The 15,966-nt window shown below is 45.5% G+C and overlaps 1 protein-coding gene across 2 annotated transcripts in view; it reads right to left on the bottom strand.

The window, feature by feature from the left end:
* LOC103117632 (liprin-beta-2) overlaps positions 1-15,966 on the bottom strand; it is a 54,979-nt gene that overhangs the window by 26,412 nt on the left and 12,601 nt on the right. For both annotated transcript variants that reach the window (XM_060184718.1, XM_060184719.1), the window contains exons 2-6: positions 11,493-11,585; positions 7,463-7,574; positions 3,707-3,768; positions 2,381-2,456; positions 942-1,045 (exon numbers count right to left, since the gene is read on the bottom strand). In XM_060184718.1, coding sequence (XP_060040701.1) covers positions 942-1,045; positions 2,381-2,456; positions 3,707-3,768; positions 7,463-7,574; positions 11,493-11,585 — 447 coding nt within the window. The remainder of the gene's footprint in view (positions 1-941; positions 1,046-2,380; positions 2,457-3,706; positions 3,769-7,462; positions 7,575-11,492; positions 11,586-15,966) is intronic.

Here is a 15,966-nt window from a genome sequence, read left to right as displayed (position 1 = left end):
TTGCACTGCTTCCCAGCTCAGCCATGAGTCCCTGGTCGTCTGTCTCCCGCCCACGAAGCTAGCCCGGCATTACCCGATATCTTATAGTTTCTTTTTTTTTTTTGCTTCCAAGGTTATCTCTGGAGCTTGTTACCAGCATTACAAATCCTCCCATTTTTCACTGGTATTGGATAGGACAGAGAGAAACTGAGAGAGGAAGGGGAGGTAGAGAGACACCTACAGACCTGTTTTACCACTTGTGACCCTCCTGTAGGTGGGGAGCCGGGTGCTCAAACTGGGATCCTTGTGCAGGTTTCTGTGCTTCTTACTAAGTGTGCTTAACCTGGTGCACCACTGTCTGATCCCTCATCTTATGATTTTGTAAATCAATATTAAATCACTAATTTAAAAATGTCTTTTCTCCACCTGAAATATATATCTATGAATATGCTTATTTGTTTCAAGTCCAGGTCCAGAGGTTCACATGCTAGGACCAATTTTTAAACAGGCAAAAGACAAGGGAAAGAAACTATGCATGTTGACTATAGGAGCTGGAAGGAATGTTTGTGAAAGAGGGAACCTCAGAACTCTAGCCAACCAAGGTATATTCATCTATTTAACAAATGTCTGTCGGTCTCCAGTGGGCAGCAGGCATTATTGCAGGTGCTGGAGAAACAGTGTTAAGTAAAACAGCACCTTGGGGCTAAGCTTATATTCCAGAAATTAAAGGAAAACCAAGCTAGACAGTCTTAGAATCCTGACCCTGGTCATTAAAATAAAAGAAAGAGAGGAAGAAAGGAAGAAAGGAAGCCCCTATCCTTGCAAGCTCAGTAACTATTGTGCCATTCTTTGCAACCAGAACACAGGCCTCCAGAGTCATCGTTTTTTGTTTTTTTTTTTAAATCTGTCCACAGATACTCATATAAGCTAAAACCCCCACACCAAAAATAAAAGTACAACACCTCTTGCTTAAATAATTCTTCAGGCCCTTTGTTTGCATTGTTCCACTTTTTGAAACCCCCATCCAATTCTTCTTCATTGACTGAGAGAGTTCTTTCTGAGGAACCTGCAGAGAGAATGGTCACCATAGTGTGATCTGTCCAGAAGTTAAAATTTATTCCACAAAACCCTAACACTGTTTTCCCTTCTTTACACAGACTTGTAAATACCTAAAGGGACATTAAGAGTGTGATTTTGAGGGGTTGGGGGCTCTGAAACAGAGGCCTCAAAAGGGAAAGACTGTGCCTTGTCATCAATGATGCCCTAGGTAACCCCTAGGAACACATGGAAGTACCATGGGATAATGGAGTGGCTGTCTCCTTCCCATAATGATGTTGAGTGAGTCCAGTAGTACTGTGCACACTCAAGTCATGGGTTCAGGGGTGAGCAACCAGGGAGCTGATGTAGCAATGGAATGCAGGACTTGCATACCCAGGCCTTGGGTTTGTTCCTTGCCATTATATATGTCAGACCAGTCCTCTGATCAGTCTCTCTGTTGTCAAAGAAAGAGTGGGATTCAAAAAACTCCTCAGGATATCTGAAGGTCACGTCGAGGTCAAAACTCACAGGGAGAAGGCACCTCTTCATAATCCTTTCCGACCATCTTCTCCATGGTCACAGGCAACTAGACCTTAGGCTGACTTGACTCAGGACTAGAGAAAGGAGAAGTGTGATGTCTGTGTTGGGCTGGGCTGGCAGTGACCCTGTGTGGTACAGCTACATCCCAGGCTGAGGTTGGCTTCATACCAAGAAGATTTAGGAATTCGGCCAGAATCAGAGGTGCTTGAATCCCTTCCAAGAAGCCCTCTCCTGTGAAGTAGCTACTTTCCTAAGCCTCAGTCATGGGGAGCCAAGTCAAAAGAGCAAACAAGGCCTGGCATGTACCCCCGCCAACCCACAAGAAAACCAATGCTCTATATGGTCTACCAGTGTGGCCAGCATCATTGAGATACAAAGAGCCCTTCCTATCTGGGGACTTCTTGTGGGAATTCAGATACCCAGAGACTCCAAATAGCCTGCTAAGTGTCCTGGGAGCCTGGCAGGGGAGTGTTTAAATTCTACAACAAATTCTAATTTCCATGAAGGTTCCTCTTCTCTAACTGAAATCCTGGGAAGATGTGTGGCAGCCTGGAAGGGAGGAGATTCCCACTGAAGGACTCAAGTTGAAACTTTGTTTTCTTGGTGATTGGATACTCCTTGGGAGTTCAGCACTAGCTACCATCTGACTCCGTTTCTAGACATCAATAGCTGCCAATTTCTCACCATCCAGAACATTGTGCCTAGTTGTGCTCTCCAGAGGAGGGTCTTCACCAAATGAAGGCAAACTGTCTGGCAAAACTGCACTTGAATTTGGCACAGTGGGTGAGCTGACCATGGTGAGAAGGCTCTGCTTTGCTCTTACCTTGAGTGGCCATCACAATCTCCTTCACCCTCCGGTATTGGTTTAAAAGTCCCACAAGCTCCTCAATCCGGCGGTCCTGCCAAGGTTCAAGAGCAGACTTAAATGTCAAGAACAACACTGACATGTCCAATCATTTGGGGACCCTCATTGTGTCCTAGGGGAACCCTGAGAAGAGATGCCACATGGGGCTGGTGTGGCATTCCTAAGGAAACAGTGTCCAGCCCTTTTCTCAGAGTCTGGGTTCTCAGTGGTGTGTCTGCTAGGCAGCTACGGGTCCTCTTCTCTCTAACTGAAGACTCTCAGGTAAATTCCCAACATAAAACAAGACCTGTTTGACATCACTTAAACATTTCCAGAACCAGAATACTCATTATCACCCTACTACTCTGCAGTTGCCAATAACATCTGCTTCCTGGTGTGAGTGTTGTCCCCTGGAGTTCCACACAGAAAAATGACAAAGCTGTCAAAACATTTCCCTGGGCAATCTAGAGACCTCACAAATCCCACAGTTAACACAAACTTGTGTGTGACCCCTGGCTTAGCTATCTCCTGTCATACTGGGCAAAACTACTGAAGAGCTTTGAATCTCACTGCATTATACAATGTAGGTTTGTGATGCTGATGTGTGTATCAGCCAGTAGGTAAGGTGTAGTTACAAAGGTGGCTACTTCATGATCATGCAGGAAGCCGAAGTGAAGGATGTAAGAAGGCAGGGGAGGGGACCAGGCAATGGCATACCAGGTTAAATGCTCACATTACAGTGTGCAAGGACCCAGTTCAAGCTCCTGATTCCCCCCTGCAGGGAGAAAACTTCATGAGAGGTGAAGCAGGGCAGCAGGTCTGTCTCTGCCACTTTCCCCCTTAACCATTCCTCCTCTCCTCAATTTTTCTCTATCTCTATCCAATAACAAATAAAATAATGCAATAAAAGGCAGGGAGAATAGCACAGAATTGTGTCTAGCGTCTCTATACACCTATGACCAGGATGTACACATAAGGAGGTTGGAAGATGGTTCTCTCATTTTGCTGGGAATTTAAGCAGCAGTGATGACGCTGATGGTGACTACAGTGGTGTTTCTTCCCCTGCATGTACAAACGAGTTTGATTTTAATCTGCCTTGAGGAGATGACACTTAGATAACACTCCCAAGAGTATGAGCCAAAAATAGGTGACTGAGGCCAAGTCTGTTGGAAGCAGAGTCCATTCTCCTGACACTCCTGGTTCAGTTACGTGCTGCTCACAGCCCTGCATGGAATACCAGAAACCAGCAGGGGCTACCTTGCATATCAGCAGGGCAAGGACAAAGCCACTGAAGGACCATCTTACCTTATCTTCATTGGCAACCAGCAAGGTTTCCATCCCCATTTTCAGACGCTGAATTTCTTGGTCTAAAATAATTTGGGTATAGTGAGAATTCTTTACAGAAATGCGAGCAAGCAGCTATCCCTTACATGCTATGCTGTGAGGACTTTCTATGGGAATAAATTACCCATGGGCTCCTTTACTCCTTTGAAAGAGCCTGTGGTCTACAGTATCTGGCACAAAGTCAGTCTCATTAAATACTATTAAACTACTAAACGAATGAACCCAGTATTTTGCCTTTTCTTTATAGACATTTGTGGGAGAGATCAAAAATGTGACTTATTCAGAGGTGGCCTAAAGGAACCTAAAATCTTTCACAACCACTATTTCATAAGAGCACAAAATCATCCTTTCTAACTTGAGTAGGCCTGTACCTTGACAGCTAGCTAGTTTGGGAGAAAACCATACGATTCCATGGATTATAGTACAGAATTTAAAATAGAACACTGAAAATAGAATGAAAACTGGAGAAAAATGATTCTGTAGAGTTGACAGGCACTTGACTGATCTTAAAGATTTATATTTATAAGAAGGGGGGGGGGATCACAGGATTGTTCAGCTCTTGCCTACGAAAGTGCCAGAGACTGAACCTAAGACCTTCAAGGCCTCAGGCATGCAAATCCTCTGCTCTGACATACTGAATGGTCTCCCCATTCCTTGACTTATTTTAAACATTATAGTCTGAATTAACTCACAGGTGTTTAGCTGCATATATAAATATACTAAAACAAATTCTGTGGTTAAATAAAACAATCTTCTACCTAGAGAACTTCCCTATGGGGATCTTTATCAATCTATGGTCTTCTCTCACTTAGAACCTAATAAGGACTCTTAAATTCCTCCCACGTTGAACTGGAGACCCAGATCAAAGGTCAATGCTGAAAGGAAATGTGCTTCATTCTGCCAAATATTTAGAGATTTAAGAACTGGCACACAGTAAGACTTTCCAAATAAAAACCCACATTCATTCCTAGTGGGTGCTGCAAAAGGGAATTGTGACAACAACATAAGATAAACACATGACTGGGGAGCAGTAGTTTAGGCATCCTTTTTTTTTTTAATGCTCATTCCATTCATTAATAATAGGAAACTTGGATTTATGGACTCTGCATGTAGTTGTAGAGCTTCATTTTCAGACATAAGTACAGGACATTTGCTCATAAGGGTGAAGAGGAAGGATCCCTGGCTCAACAGTCCTGGCTCCTGGCGTGGGAACTCCTTGTCCAAGTTTAGCATCGTGATAGTTTAGGGTGTGATGACTGGCTACGGAAGAAGGGCAAATGCTAGAAGAAGAAGAAGAAGAAGAAGGGTGTGATAGGGTGACCTAGCCCCCACATTAGGCTTGGTAGGTAAGTGATATATTCAATGGCTGGGGGAGACAGTGAGAGAAAAACTGGGGGAAGTTGTTAAATTTTATCTCCCTCCAAAACCATTGCTTCATGGCTACGTGATTTTCCCAGCCCAGTCTGGGATCCAAGTTAGGCGCCGGGAGGCCAGGATGAAACTTGGAAGTGGAGCCAATCACAGGACTATCTGATCTCTTCCAGCGTTTTCCTGCAGCCCAAGAAGTTGGAAGATATTCAATCATTTTGCACACAAAGCAAATAGTCATCAGCACTACATATTGTGATGAAAGTAGCTGCAGGGTCAGGCGGTAGCGCAGCGGGTTAAGCTCACATGGTGCAAAGTGCAAGGACCGACATAAGGATCTCGGTTCAAGCCCCCGGCTCCCCACCTGCAGGAGGTTCGCTTCACAAGCGGTGAAGCAGGTCTGCAGGTGTCTATCTTTCTCTCCCCCTCTCTGTTTTTTTAAAATTTATTTATTTATTATTTTTTATTTTATTTATTTATTCCCTTTTGTTGCCCTTTTTTTTATTGTTGTAGTTATTATTGTTGTTGCTGTTGGATAGGACAGAGAGAAATGGAGACAGGAGGGGAAGACAGAGAGGAGGAGAGAAAGATAGACACCTGCAGACCTGCTTCACCGCCTGTGAAGCGACTCCCCTGCAGGTGGGGAGCCGGGGTTCGAACCGGGATCCTTATGCCGGTCCTTGTGCTTTGCGCCACCTGCGCTTATCCCGCTGCGCTATAGCCCGACTCCCTCCCCCTCTCTGTTTTCCTATCCTCTCTCGATTTCTCTCTGTCCTATCCAACAACAATGACATCAATAGCAATAATAATAATAAATACAACAACAATAAAACAAGGGCAACAAAAGAGGAAAAAAAATTAGTCTCCAAGAGCAGTGGATTCATGGTGCAGGCACTAAGCCCCAGCAATAAACCTAGAGGCAGAAAAAAAAAAAGTAGCGGAGGATTTATCTCCTATTCTTCATCAGCAAGATTTGCACTCCTCGGGGTCAGTCACTATCCTTTTTCTTAGTCAATACATATTTCTTTAGGAGTCCATCATAGGCTGAACAACTGCACTGAGCTCTACAGAGAGAGTCTTCAAGAAGGCAGACACAGTCCCTGCCCTATTAAGAAATGGCTTCCCTAATCATGGCACTGATATCACCTATAGAAGAAGTCTTATGGTCTCTTCATATCTTATGAAGGGAACAAACAAAAAATATTGAGTTAAAAAGAAACTAGAAAAAAAAAATGATTTGTGTCTTTATAACCTCAGAGTCTTGTAAAAGTATCAGAAAGGTATCCAAGGGGGCCAGACGGTAGTACAGTTGGTTAAGCACACATGGTGCAAAGTGCAAGGACCGACGTAAGGATCTTGGTTTGAGCCCCCGGCTCCCCACCTGCAGGGTAGTCGCTTCACAAGCAGTGAAGCAGGTCTGCAGGTGTCTTTCTTGCTCTCCCCCTCTCTGTCTTCCTGTCCTTTCTTGATTTCTCTCTGTCCTATCCAATAACACCAACAACAACAACAACAATGATAAACAAGGGCAACAAAAGGGGAAAAAACAGCCTCCAGGTGCAGTGGATTCATAGTGCAGGCACCAAGCCCCAGCAATAAGGCAAAAAAAAAAAAAAGAGAGAGAGAGAGAGAGTGAGAAAGAAAGGAAGAAAGGGGAGTCGGGCAGTAGCGCAGTGGGTTAAACGCACGTGGCATAAAGCGCAGGGACCAGTTAGGATCCTGGTTCAAGCCCCCGGCTCCCCACCTGCATGGGAGCCACTTCATAGGCAGTGAAACAGGTCTGCAGGTGTCTCTCTGTTTCTCTTCCTCTCTATCTCCCCCTTCTCTCTCAATTTCTGTCTGTCTCTATCCAATAACACATAAATTAAAAAAAAAGAAGAGAAATAAAGAAAGGAAGAAAGAAAGGTATACAATAAATAACTAAAATGAATCTATACAGCTACTCTCTTTGGTCTCACACACACACACACACACACACACACACACACACACACACACCCACACACCCTTTCAATCAGTTGGATGAATAAAATAAAATAAGTTTCCACTGAAGCAGAATGCTTCAATGATCAGAGTGCTTCAGAAAGACAATCTTTAGAGCTGAGTCTTCTGGCTAAGAAAGGGGCTGTGTGAAAATGCCCCACCACAGAACGGTGCTTCACAGGCCATTCCGGTACATGGTGCTTACAGCCATTCACTTGGACATGCTCACACACCTCCAAGCACATCTGTGCTCGTCAGCACACCTACACACAAAGGCACAACACACTCACCTACAGACATGCAGGCCCACTTCTACAAGATGGCACAGTGCCCAGGGTTAACACCTTCTGTGGCAGTGATGCCAGTTACCTTTCTCGACATGCTCACTGTGGAAAGCAGTAGTCCGGGAGAGCTGGCTATGCAAACGCTCGATCTCTGCATCCTTCAGGGCCACCTGCTCTTGAAGCTGAGCGACCTCAGCCTGGAAAAGTAACAGAGGATGCCTGTGAACTGCCTCAAATCAAAACACGGCATCAGTACATCCTAGGACAAGGTAAAAAGTTAGGACCACAAGTGCCTGGTGCTCACTGACCTCCCGACAAGGTGGCGTTCTGCAAAGCTTCTCACTTGCTATCTGATCTGGTCCTGCCTACTGCTGCTCTGGCCTTCTACTACTGCTCTGGCCAGCCCCATTCTCCTGTCTCACTAAGCTCTTTCCCTGCCCTGCCTTCTGTCGCCCAAACACCACTGATGCCCAGGGAGCTAAGACTGTACATAATGACAGGTCGGCCCTTGGTCCAGAATCGTGTGTGCGTGCAGGCACACACACACACACACACACACACACACACACACACACACACACACCTGCATACACACTCATATATGTACACACATGGGAAGCTGAACTGGGTGGTCCCCTTGTGCCTACTATGCATAGCAGGTTGAATTTCACAGGTATTCATAGGTGTGCCCTTCCATGCCTTCTCATACTCTTTTCTTCAAGTCTGGGAGCTAATCTCTGCTCTAGTTCTATTCTCAACTATGACTATATCTTCTAAACGATATTTTTAGCCCACCTCCATGTTAACTATCAAGCTCAAGGAAAAATGACTATAGTCACAGACTCCTAAGAACATACCTAAAATAGACTTCCTAGCTTCTTACCAACTTAACATCCCTATTCTCCTCACCTGCTCTACTCTTACTTTCTGGTCCCCATTTAGTGACCATTTTGTTCTGCCTCAGAACTTAGTGCATGAAAGTCACCAAGTTGCAGGTGATACTATGATTTCATCCTGAACTCCATGGGCAGATGACTTCATTAATGCTTCCTGGAGTCCTACCCCACTAGAGAAAGACAGAAACAGGCTGGGGGTATGGATTGACCTGCCAACAACCATGTCCAGCAGAGAAGCAATTACAGAAGCCAGAATTTCCACCTTCTGCACGCCATAAAGAATTTTGGGTCATATCCCCATTGGCTCTGAAACCCAATTCTATCAGGACCCAGAGAGATAGAGAGAAGAGAAAAAAAAAAGGCAAGATATTTGGAAGTAGTAATAGGTGCAGTTGTGATATAGAGGAAGAAAAGGCAGTGCCTTAGAAAAAGCAGGCCAAGAATTTATACATACAGATAGTTACAAAAGTAATAGTCAACTTATATCTGTGACCTTGGGAGAACCAATGTAGTTTTCTAGGGAGGGGATGAGGACACAGAACTCTGGTGGTGGGAACGGTGAGGAATTGTATCCCTGCTATCTTGCAATTTTGTAAACCATTATTAAATCACTAATAAAAAAAGAAAAAGTATTAATCATTAAAATTATTTATTATATTTTATTTTTATAAGACAGAGAAATTAAGACATCAGGTAAATAGAGAAGGAGAGAGAAAGAGACAGTCATAGCCCCAGGAGGGCATTTATTTTAAACCCTACAGACCAAGCAGCTGGGCCCAACTTTCACAGACTAGGCCAAAAAGGCCAGATGCTCTATCACTGAGGGAGAGGCTTTTGTCCCCATAGCTGGGAAGCCAGCAACATCCCACAGCTGCTGTTCTTCCTGACCCCGGGGACAAAGTCTGCCACTGTCTCCATAGTCATGATTATCCAGGCAAGGGATCCAATAAGTAACTGTGGCAAGAGGCCCAAAGCACAGGTAATGCAGAGTGGCTCTGGGGAGAGACTGCAGTTTGCCTCCCTGACCCCTGGGCCTCACCACACCCAGAGGTCACACCACCCTAATGTTGTTATGCTGGAAGACGAATTGCCTTTAGGGACAGAGAAGTTTAAGTGGGAAGAGGAAAAACATTCAAACCCTGGTGCAGGCAACGTTACTAACTCAGGAAAGAACATGAGTTTTGTAGTGACCAAGACCCAGCTCTCAACCTCACCTGAGTATTCTGCACCTCAGTTTCCTTTCCAGTGAAAGAAGGATAGTCAGTCAAGCATCCGCTTCTAAGTTATTTTGTGGAGTGAATGAGAGTAAGTGTGCAAAGGACCTGGTAGACGTGGGCACATACAGGGTACTCCACACCCTGTAGTTAATTAACCAGACTCAGTCCCACAAAGGTCTACAAGCCAAGGCAAGGCATTTCGGCAATTTAAAAGGAAAGGAGTTGTTTGGGTTTATAAGACAAGGTGTGATGCCCAACTTCAAAGGTTTCACCAAGACAGAACCTGCTTGAGTGGAACACTGTGATGGAAGGTTTGAGCTATGAGAGTTCTTTCAGCTGGTGACTGTGGAGTACAGCACATTTCAGGCTACACTTGGACTAAAAAGAGAACAGTGGATTAATGGACTCCTAGGGTTGGCACTGATTAGCCACGAAATCTTGGGGGTAAATGACTTAACCACTCCATGCCTCAGCTCCCTCATCTGTAAAATGATTAAGGAAATTGTTTTACATTCAGAATATTACAGAGACAACATCATGCTGATAGTTATCTCCTACAGTGAGATATAAAGTTGTATATAAGTGGAGGCCAGATGGTAGCGCAGCAGGTTAAGTAAGTGCACATGGCGCCAAGTGCAAGGACTGGTGTAAGGATCCCAGTTCAAGCCCCCAGCTCCCCACCTGCAGGGGGGGGGGGTCACATCACAAATGGTGAAGCAGGTCTGCAGGTGTCTAGCTTTCTCTCCCCCTCCTCTCTTGATTTCCCTCTGTCCTATCCAACAACAACAACAGCAATGGCAACAATAACAACAACAACAGGGGCAACAAAATGGGGGAAAATGGCCTCCAGGAGCAGTGGATTCCTAGTGCAGGTACCAAGCCCCACCGATAACCCCAGAAACAACAACAGCAACAAAAAAATTGTATATAAGTGATCAATGCCAGAAATTTAGGGCCAGAAAAGGAGGATGTGTGGGAGACAAGCTCCCTACCCTCCAGGATTCCATTACAGTGCTCCACTCAAGTGAGTGATATTCTTTGAATAGAAAACTCCCTTAAGGGGCTGGGTGATGGCACAGCTGGTTGAGCACACTTATTACAATGCACAAGGACCCAGGTTAAAGTCCCCCCAGTCCCCATCTGCAAGGGAGAAGCTTCATGAGTGGTGAAGCAGGTCTGCAGGTGTCTCTCTATCTCTCTGCCTCTTAGTCTTCCCCTCAATTAGTTTTCCCTTTTCAATTTCTCTCTCTATCCAAAATAGGTTTTAAAAAAAAGATAACAAAGTATACTGATTTAAAAATCTGGTTATGGGGGGGGGGATGCTGAATTTAAAGAAATGCAACCAATGTCACTTAGTTTATTATTTTATTTTATTTTTTTTAGTATTTATTTCCCTTTTATTGCCCTTGTTGTTTTATTGTTGTAGCCATTATTGTTGTTATTGATGTCATCCTTGTTGGATAGGACAGAGAGAAATGGAGAGAGGAGGGGAAGACAGACAGAGAGGGGAGAGAAAGATAGACACCAGCAGACCTGCTTCACCACTTGTGAAGTGACTCCCCTGCAGGTGGGGAGCCGGGGGCTCGAAGCAGGGTCTCCAATCAGAATCCTTACACCAGTTCTTGCTTGCGCTTTGCACCACCTGTGCTTAACCCGCTACGCTACTGCCCAACTCCTGTGACTTAGTTTATTTACCTTTGGACTCATCACTCACTCACTCACTGAGTCCCTTCTTCTTGACCCAACTGGCTCAGTGTAGTTTGGACGGACAGAGAATAAGATGAAGACTCAGTTACACACACTTCAACAGTTCATCTTCTCCTGCCCTCCAAGGAGATCCCCCCTGGATCAAACCCCTTTGGGTACAGGTTGGGCACTGTGGCAGGTGCAATCAGTGGGGTCAAAATACATTTTTTTTTGGTTTGGCTTAAACTCCTGTATATAATGCAGGCCCTCCCCACTGGGCCTCAGTCCTTTCTAGAAACATCAGAGCTGCACTTACCTTAGTGGCCTTCAGCTTCCACTCATACTGATTCCTCTCATTTTCCAACTCTTCCACCTTGATTTTGAGATGCCTGAGCTCTTGCAGTAACTCCTAGAGAGAGGCGACAGAAAGAGATCTGAGGGTTAAAGAGAAGTGCACTTTCTGGATCTACAACTCTGGCTAAGCTCATGCATAGAGGACACCCCCAGAAGGGCAACCTCATCAAGCTCCACACTTCACCTCATAATTAAACGTGGTGCATGTGTGTGTGTATGTGTGTGCGTGTGTTATTTTTACTTTGGAGAGAGAAAGAGGGAAATTGAGAGGGGAGGGGAGAATAAGAGGGAGAAAGACAGAGAGTCACCTGCAGCCCTGTTTTACCACTTGTGAAGCTTCTCCCTCCCGCAGGTGGGGGCCGAGGGCTTGAACCTGGGAATGTGTGCACTCAACCACATGTACCACCACTTGGCCCTATTAAATGTGGGCCTTACTTCAGGAAAAGCTGTGTGACCACTAAAAACAAAGGCCAGCTTGTGCCAGATGTAAGAAAGAGGACATTTTTTCTTTAAAAAAATATTTATTTATTTGTTCCCTTTTGTTGCCCTTGTTGTTTTATTGTTGTAGTTATTGTTGTTGTTGTTATTGATGTCGTTGTTGTTGGATAGGACAGAGAGAAATGGAGAGAAGAGGGGAAGACAGAGAGGGGGAGAGAAAGATAGACACCTGCAGACCTGCTTCACCGCTTGTGAGGTGACCCCCCTGCAGGTGGGGAGCCGGGGGCTCGAACCAGAATCCTTACGCTGGTCCCTACGCTTTGTGGCACCTGTGCTTAACCTGCTGCACTACAGCCCGACTCCCAGGACATTTTCCTTTTATATTTAGAGCCTGTTCTCCTTTCAGACAACTGTGTTCCCTGTAAGCGGTGCCCTCAGTACAGAATAGGTGCCGTGAAGAGGTATTGGCTTGCCCAGCTAGGTCATAGGCTAATTGTGAGCACTGCTCCAGTACTCCCACCACTCTGCTCCAGTACCCCCACCACTCTGCTCCAGTACCCCCACCACTCTGCTCCAGTACCCCCACCACTCTGCTCTGTTTGGAGAGTTGAGAGGCTCTCTTCATTGGTTGCACCTGTCATCTGCCCTTTGGCATCCACTGATTCCTTCCACCCCGACATCGATGGGGACACAAATCACCCATAGGACATGCCCACTGACCTGGCCTGACCCAATGTCTCTCGTATTGCTCTCTCTGCAGTTACGTTCCAGTCACACTGGATTCTTTTCGATCTCTCTTTCCTCTCTGAGCCCTGACACAGGCCATCCCTTCTGTCTGCAACTGTCCCACAAGTTAACTCCTGCCCATCCTACAGCCCTCAGGGCCTCCAAGCTCCACGAGGTCTCCTTCTAAGCTCTGCTAGAGACTCCTGTATATGTTCTGCCTTGATGATAATTTAACTTACAACTTTGAATGTTGATGGCTAGGGCCTGCCTCCTATATTGTGAACTACATTAGGAGTTATTTAATATCTTTATTTATTTGATAGAGACAGCCAGAAATCAAGAGGGAAGGGGGTAGGGATAGAAAGGAAGAGAGAGAGACACCTGCAGCACTGCTTCGCCACTTGTGAAGCTTTTCCCCTGCAGGTGGGGACCGGGAACTCGAACCTGTGTCCTTTCACATTGTAATATGTGCGCTCAACCAGGTGCACCACCACCCGGCCCCAGGAGTTATTTATTTATTGATTATTTGACTGATTGATTGTGAGAGTGGAGAGAGGCACACAGAGAGATAATCATAGACCTATTTAGTTCCGAGATAAAGTGGTACCAGAGACTGAATCTGCATCCTCTGGGAGGGGGTGGGAGAGGGATGGGGAGCTAGGAGGAGACTCTTCCATACAAGTCATGTATCCCAGCAGGCTGAACCATCTCTCCAGCTTCCCATGAAGCATTCTGCTAAGTCCAGGACCACTTGGCTAACCTGGTACAAAGTGGATGTATGCTCCTTCTGAACAATGAACACATGAAATGGACTTGTCGTTTTTTTAACTAACATGCAGCTCTCTGAATCCGGAAGCAACCCTCTAGAAAGCTACCTTGTTCACTTGAACGGTGAAGGGCCATTTGCTAAGATGTGCTTTACAGCTGAGGGAGGCATACAGGGATGACTTTTAATTTTTTTTATTATTTTTTAATATTTATTCATTTATTCCATTTGTCACCCTTGTTGTTTTATTGTAGTTATTATTGTTGTTATTGATGTCATCGTTGCTGGATAGGACAGAGAGAAATGGAGAGGGGAGGGGAAGACAGAAAGGGGGAGAGAAAGACAGACACCTGCAGACCTGCTTCACTGCCTGTGAAGTGACTCCCCTGCAGGTGGGGTGCCGGGGGCTCGAACCAGGATCCTTATGCTGGTCCTTGGGCTTTGCACCACGTGCCTTTAACCTGCTGCGCTACTGCCCGACTCCCCATGAATGACTTTTTTTTTAAAGATTTTATTTATTGATTGATGAGAAAGATAGGTGGAGAGAGAGAAAGAACCAGACATCACTCCGGTACATGTGCTGTCGGGGCTTGAACTCAGGACCTCACGCTTGAGAGTCCAATGCTTTATCCACTGCACCACCTCCCGGACCACCATGGATGACTTTTTAAAAGAAAGTTTTTCTGTCCGCATTATGAGTTGTGCTGATGAATTTAAAACCAAATATAGCTTGTAGTAGACTGAGAATCATAGTTTGAGAATATTTCTGGCTGGGTTCAAAGAAGCCCAACTGCCAGATGCTAGAAGTCCTTCTGCCTAAGCTATTCTCTTGGCGCTGTGTGTGGGCCAGATCTGCTTTTAATAGAACCAGAGACGTGGAGAGTACTGCCGCGAGTGGGGGCACAGACGGAACATCTCCAGGCTGCTGCTACCTCTTCCACATGTCTCCCTCTGTGCGTCTTGTTGCCCGTCACTGGCTGCAAATGATTACACAGGCTGGTGACAAGCTTGACTTCCCTTCAAGTCTTTGTGGTAACTCACTCCACATGAAAACTACCCCAGCACGTTCCCTTCCTCACATCTTAACTTCCCACTTATCAATGTAGAAGAAGTTCTTCCCCACTGGAGAAAGACTTGTAGCATGGTCCTTAAAGGGGTGGGGAAGGGTCACCGGAACTTCCAGCGGGGCAGGGGCAGCCCCTCTGCTGTGCTCACAGCTAAGGAGACCTTGATCCCCTCCTTGGCACTGTGGGCCTTCGAGTTGCATCCTCATGTCTTTGCTGCAGCCATCACCAGGTCTCACCCAGCACATCCCTTAGGACTCAGTATCGCCAGTGTGAGAGGTCAAGTCCAGACCTTAACAGATACACCCCATAAGGCTCGAAGACAAATAAACCACACTGATGTGAGTTAAAAAGAAAGGGGGGGGGGCATTTTTCTCCTGGAATTTCAGATGGTGGCTCTATTGTTCACAACACATGGAAACATTTTCTATTTTCTCACTGGGGGGAAATCTTTTTCCATAACATAGTTGTGAGGATTCTTTAACAATACCATTTGAAAAAAAAACATTTTATTTATTTATTTACTAAATAGAGGCAGAGAAAAATTTAGAAGGGAGAGGGAGATAGAGAGGGGAAGAAACAGACACTTGCAGACCTACTTCACCATTCATGAAGCTATTCCCCTGCAGGTGGGGACCAGAGGCTTGAACCTGGGTTCTTGAGTACTGTAATGTGTGCACTCAACCAGGATCACCACTGCCTGGTCCCCAACAATGTCATTTTTCAAAACTAAATAAATAAAAGATAAGGAAAGAAGTAGGGAGGGAGGAATGGAGGAAACATGAGATTTCATTTAGTCTTCCAGGCTAGGAGGAAGATTCATATCTGAAACAGACCTGGGGTGGGGTGGCGGGTAGTAGTGCGGCGGGTTAAGCACACAAAGCGCAAGGCAGAAGGACCAGTGTAAGAATCCCGGTTCGAGCCCCCGGCTCTCCACCTGCAGGGAAGTTGCTTCATAAGCGATGAAGTAGGTCTGCAGGTGTCTATCTTTCTCTCCCCCCTCTCTGTCTTCCCCTCCTCTCTCCATTTCTCTCTGTCCTATCCAGCAGCAATGACATCAATGGCAACAATAATAATGACAAGGGCTACAAAATGGGAGAGGATAGTTTCCAGGAGCAATGGATTCATAGTGCAGCCCCAGCAATAACCCTGGAAGCCTGGAAGCAAAAAAAAAAAAAAATAGAAAAAAAAGAAAGAAAGGTGGTCCGGGATGTGGTGCAGTGGTAAAACTTTGGACTCACAAGCATGAGGTCCCGAGTTTGATCCCCGGCAGCACATGTGCCAGAGTGATGTCTGGTTCTTTCTCTCTCTGCCTATCTTTCTCATAAATAAATAAAAAAATCTTAAAGAAAGAAAGAAAGAAAGAAAGAAAGAAAGAAAGAAAGAAAGAAAGAAAGAGACCCAGGAAGGAAAGCTTCAAGACTTCCTTTGCGTAAATGACC

Source organism: Erinaceus europaeus, unplaced genomic scaffold (assembly GCF_950295315.1).
Source record: "Erinaceus europaeus unplaced genomic scaffold, mEriEur2.1 scaffold_705, whole genome shotgun sequence".
Classification (NCBI taxonomy): Eukaryota; Metazoa; Chordata; class Mammalia; order Eulipotyphla; family Erinaceidae; genus Erinaceus; species Erinaceus europaeus.
This window is presented reverse-complemented; position numbering and strand designations above follow the sequence as displayed.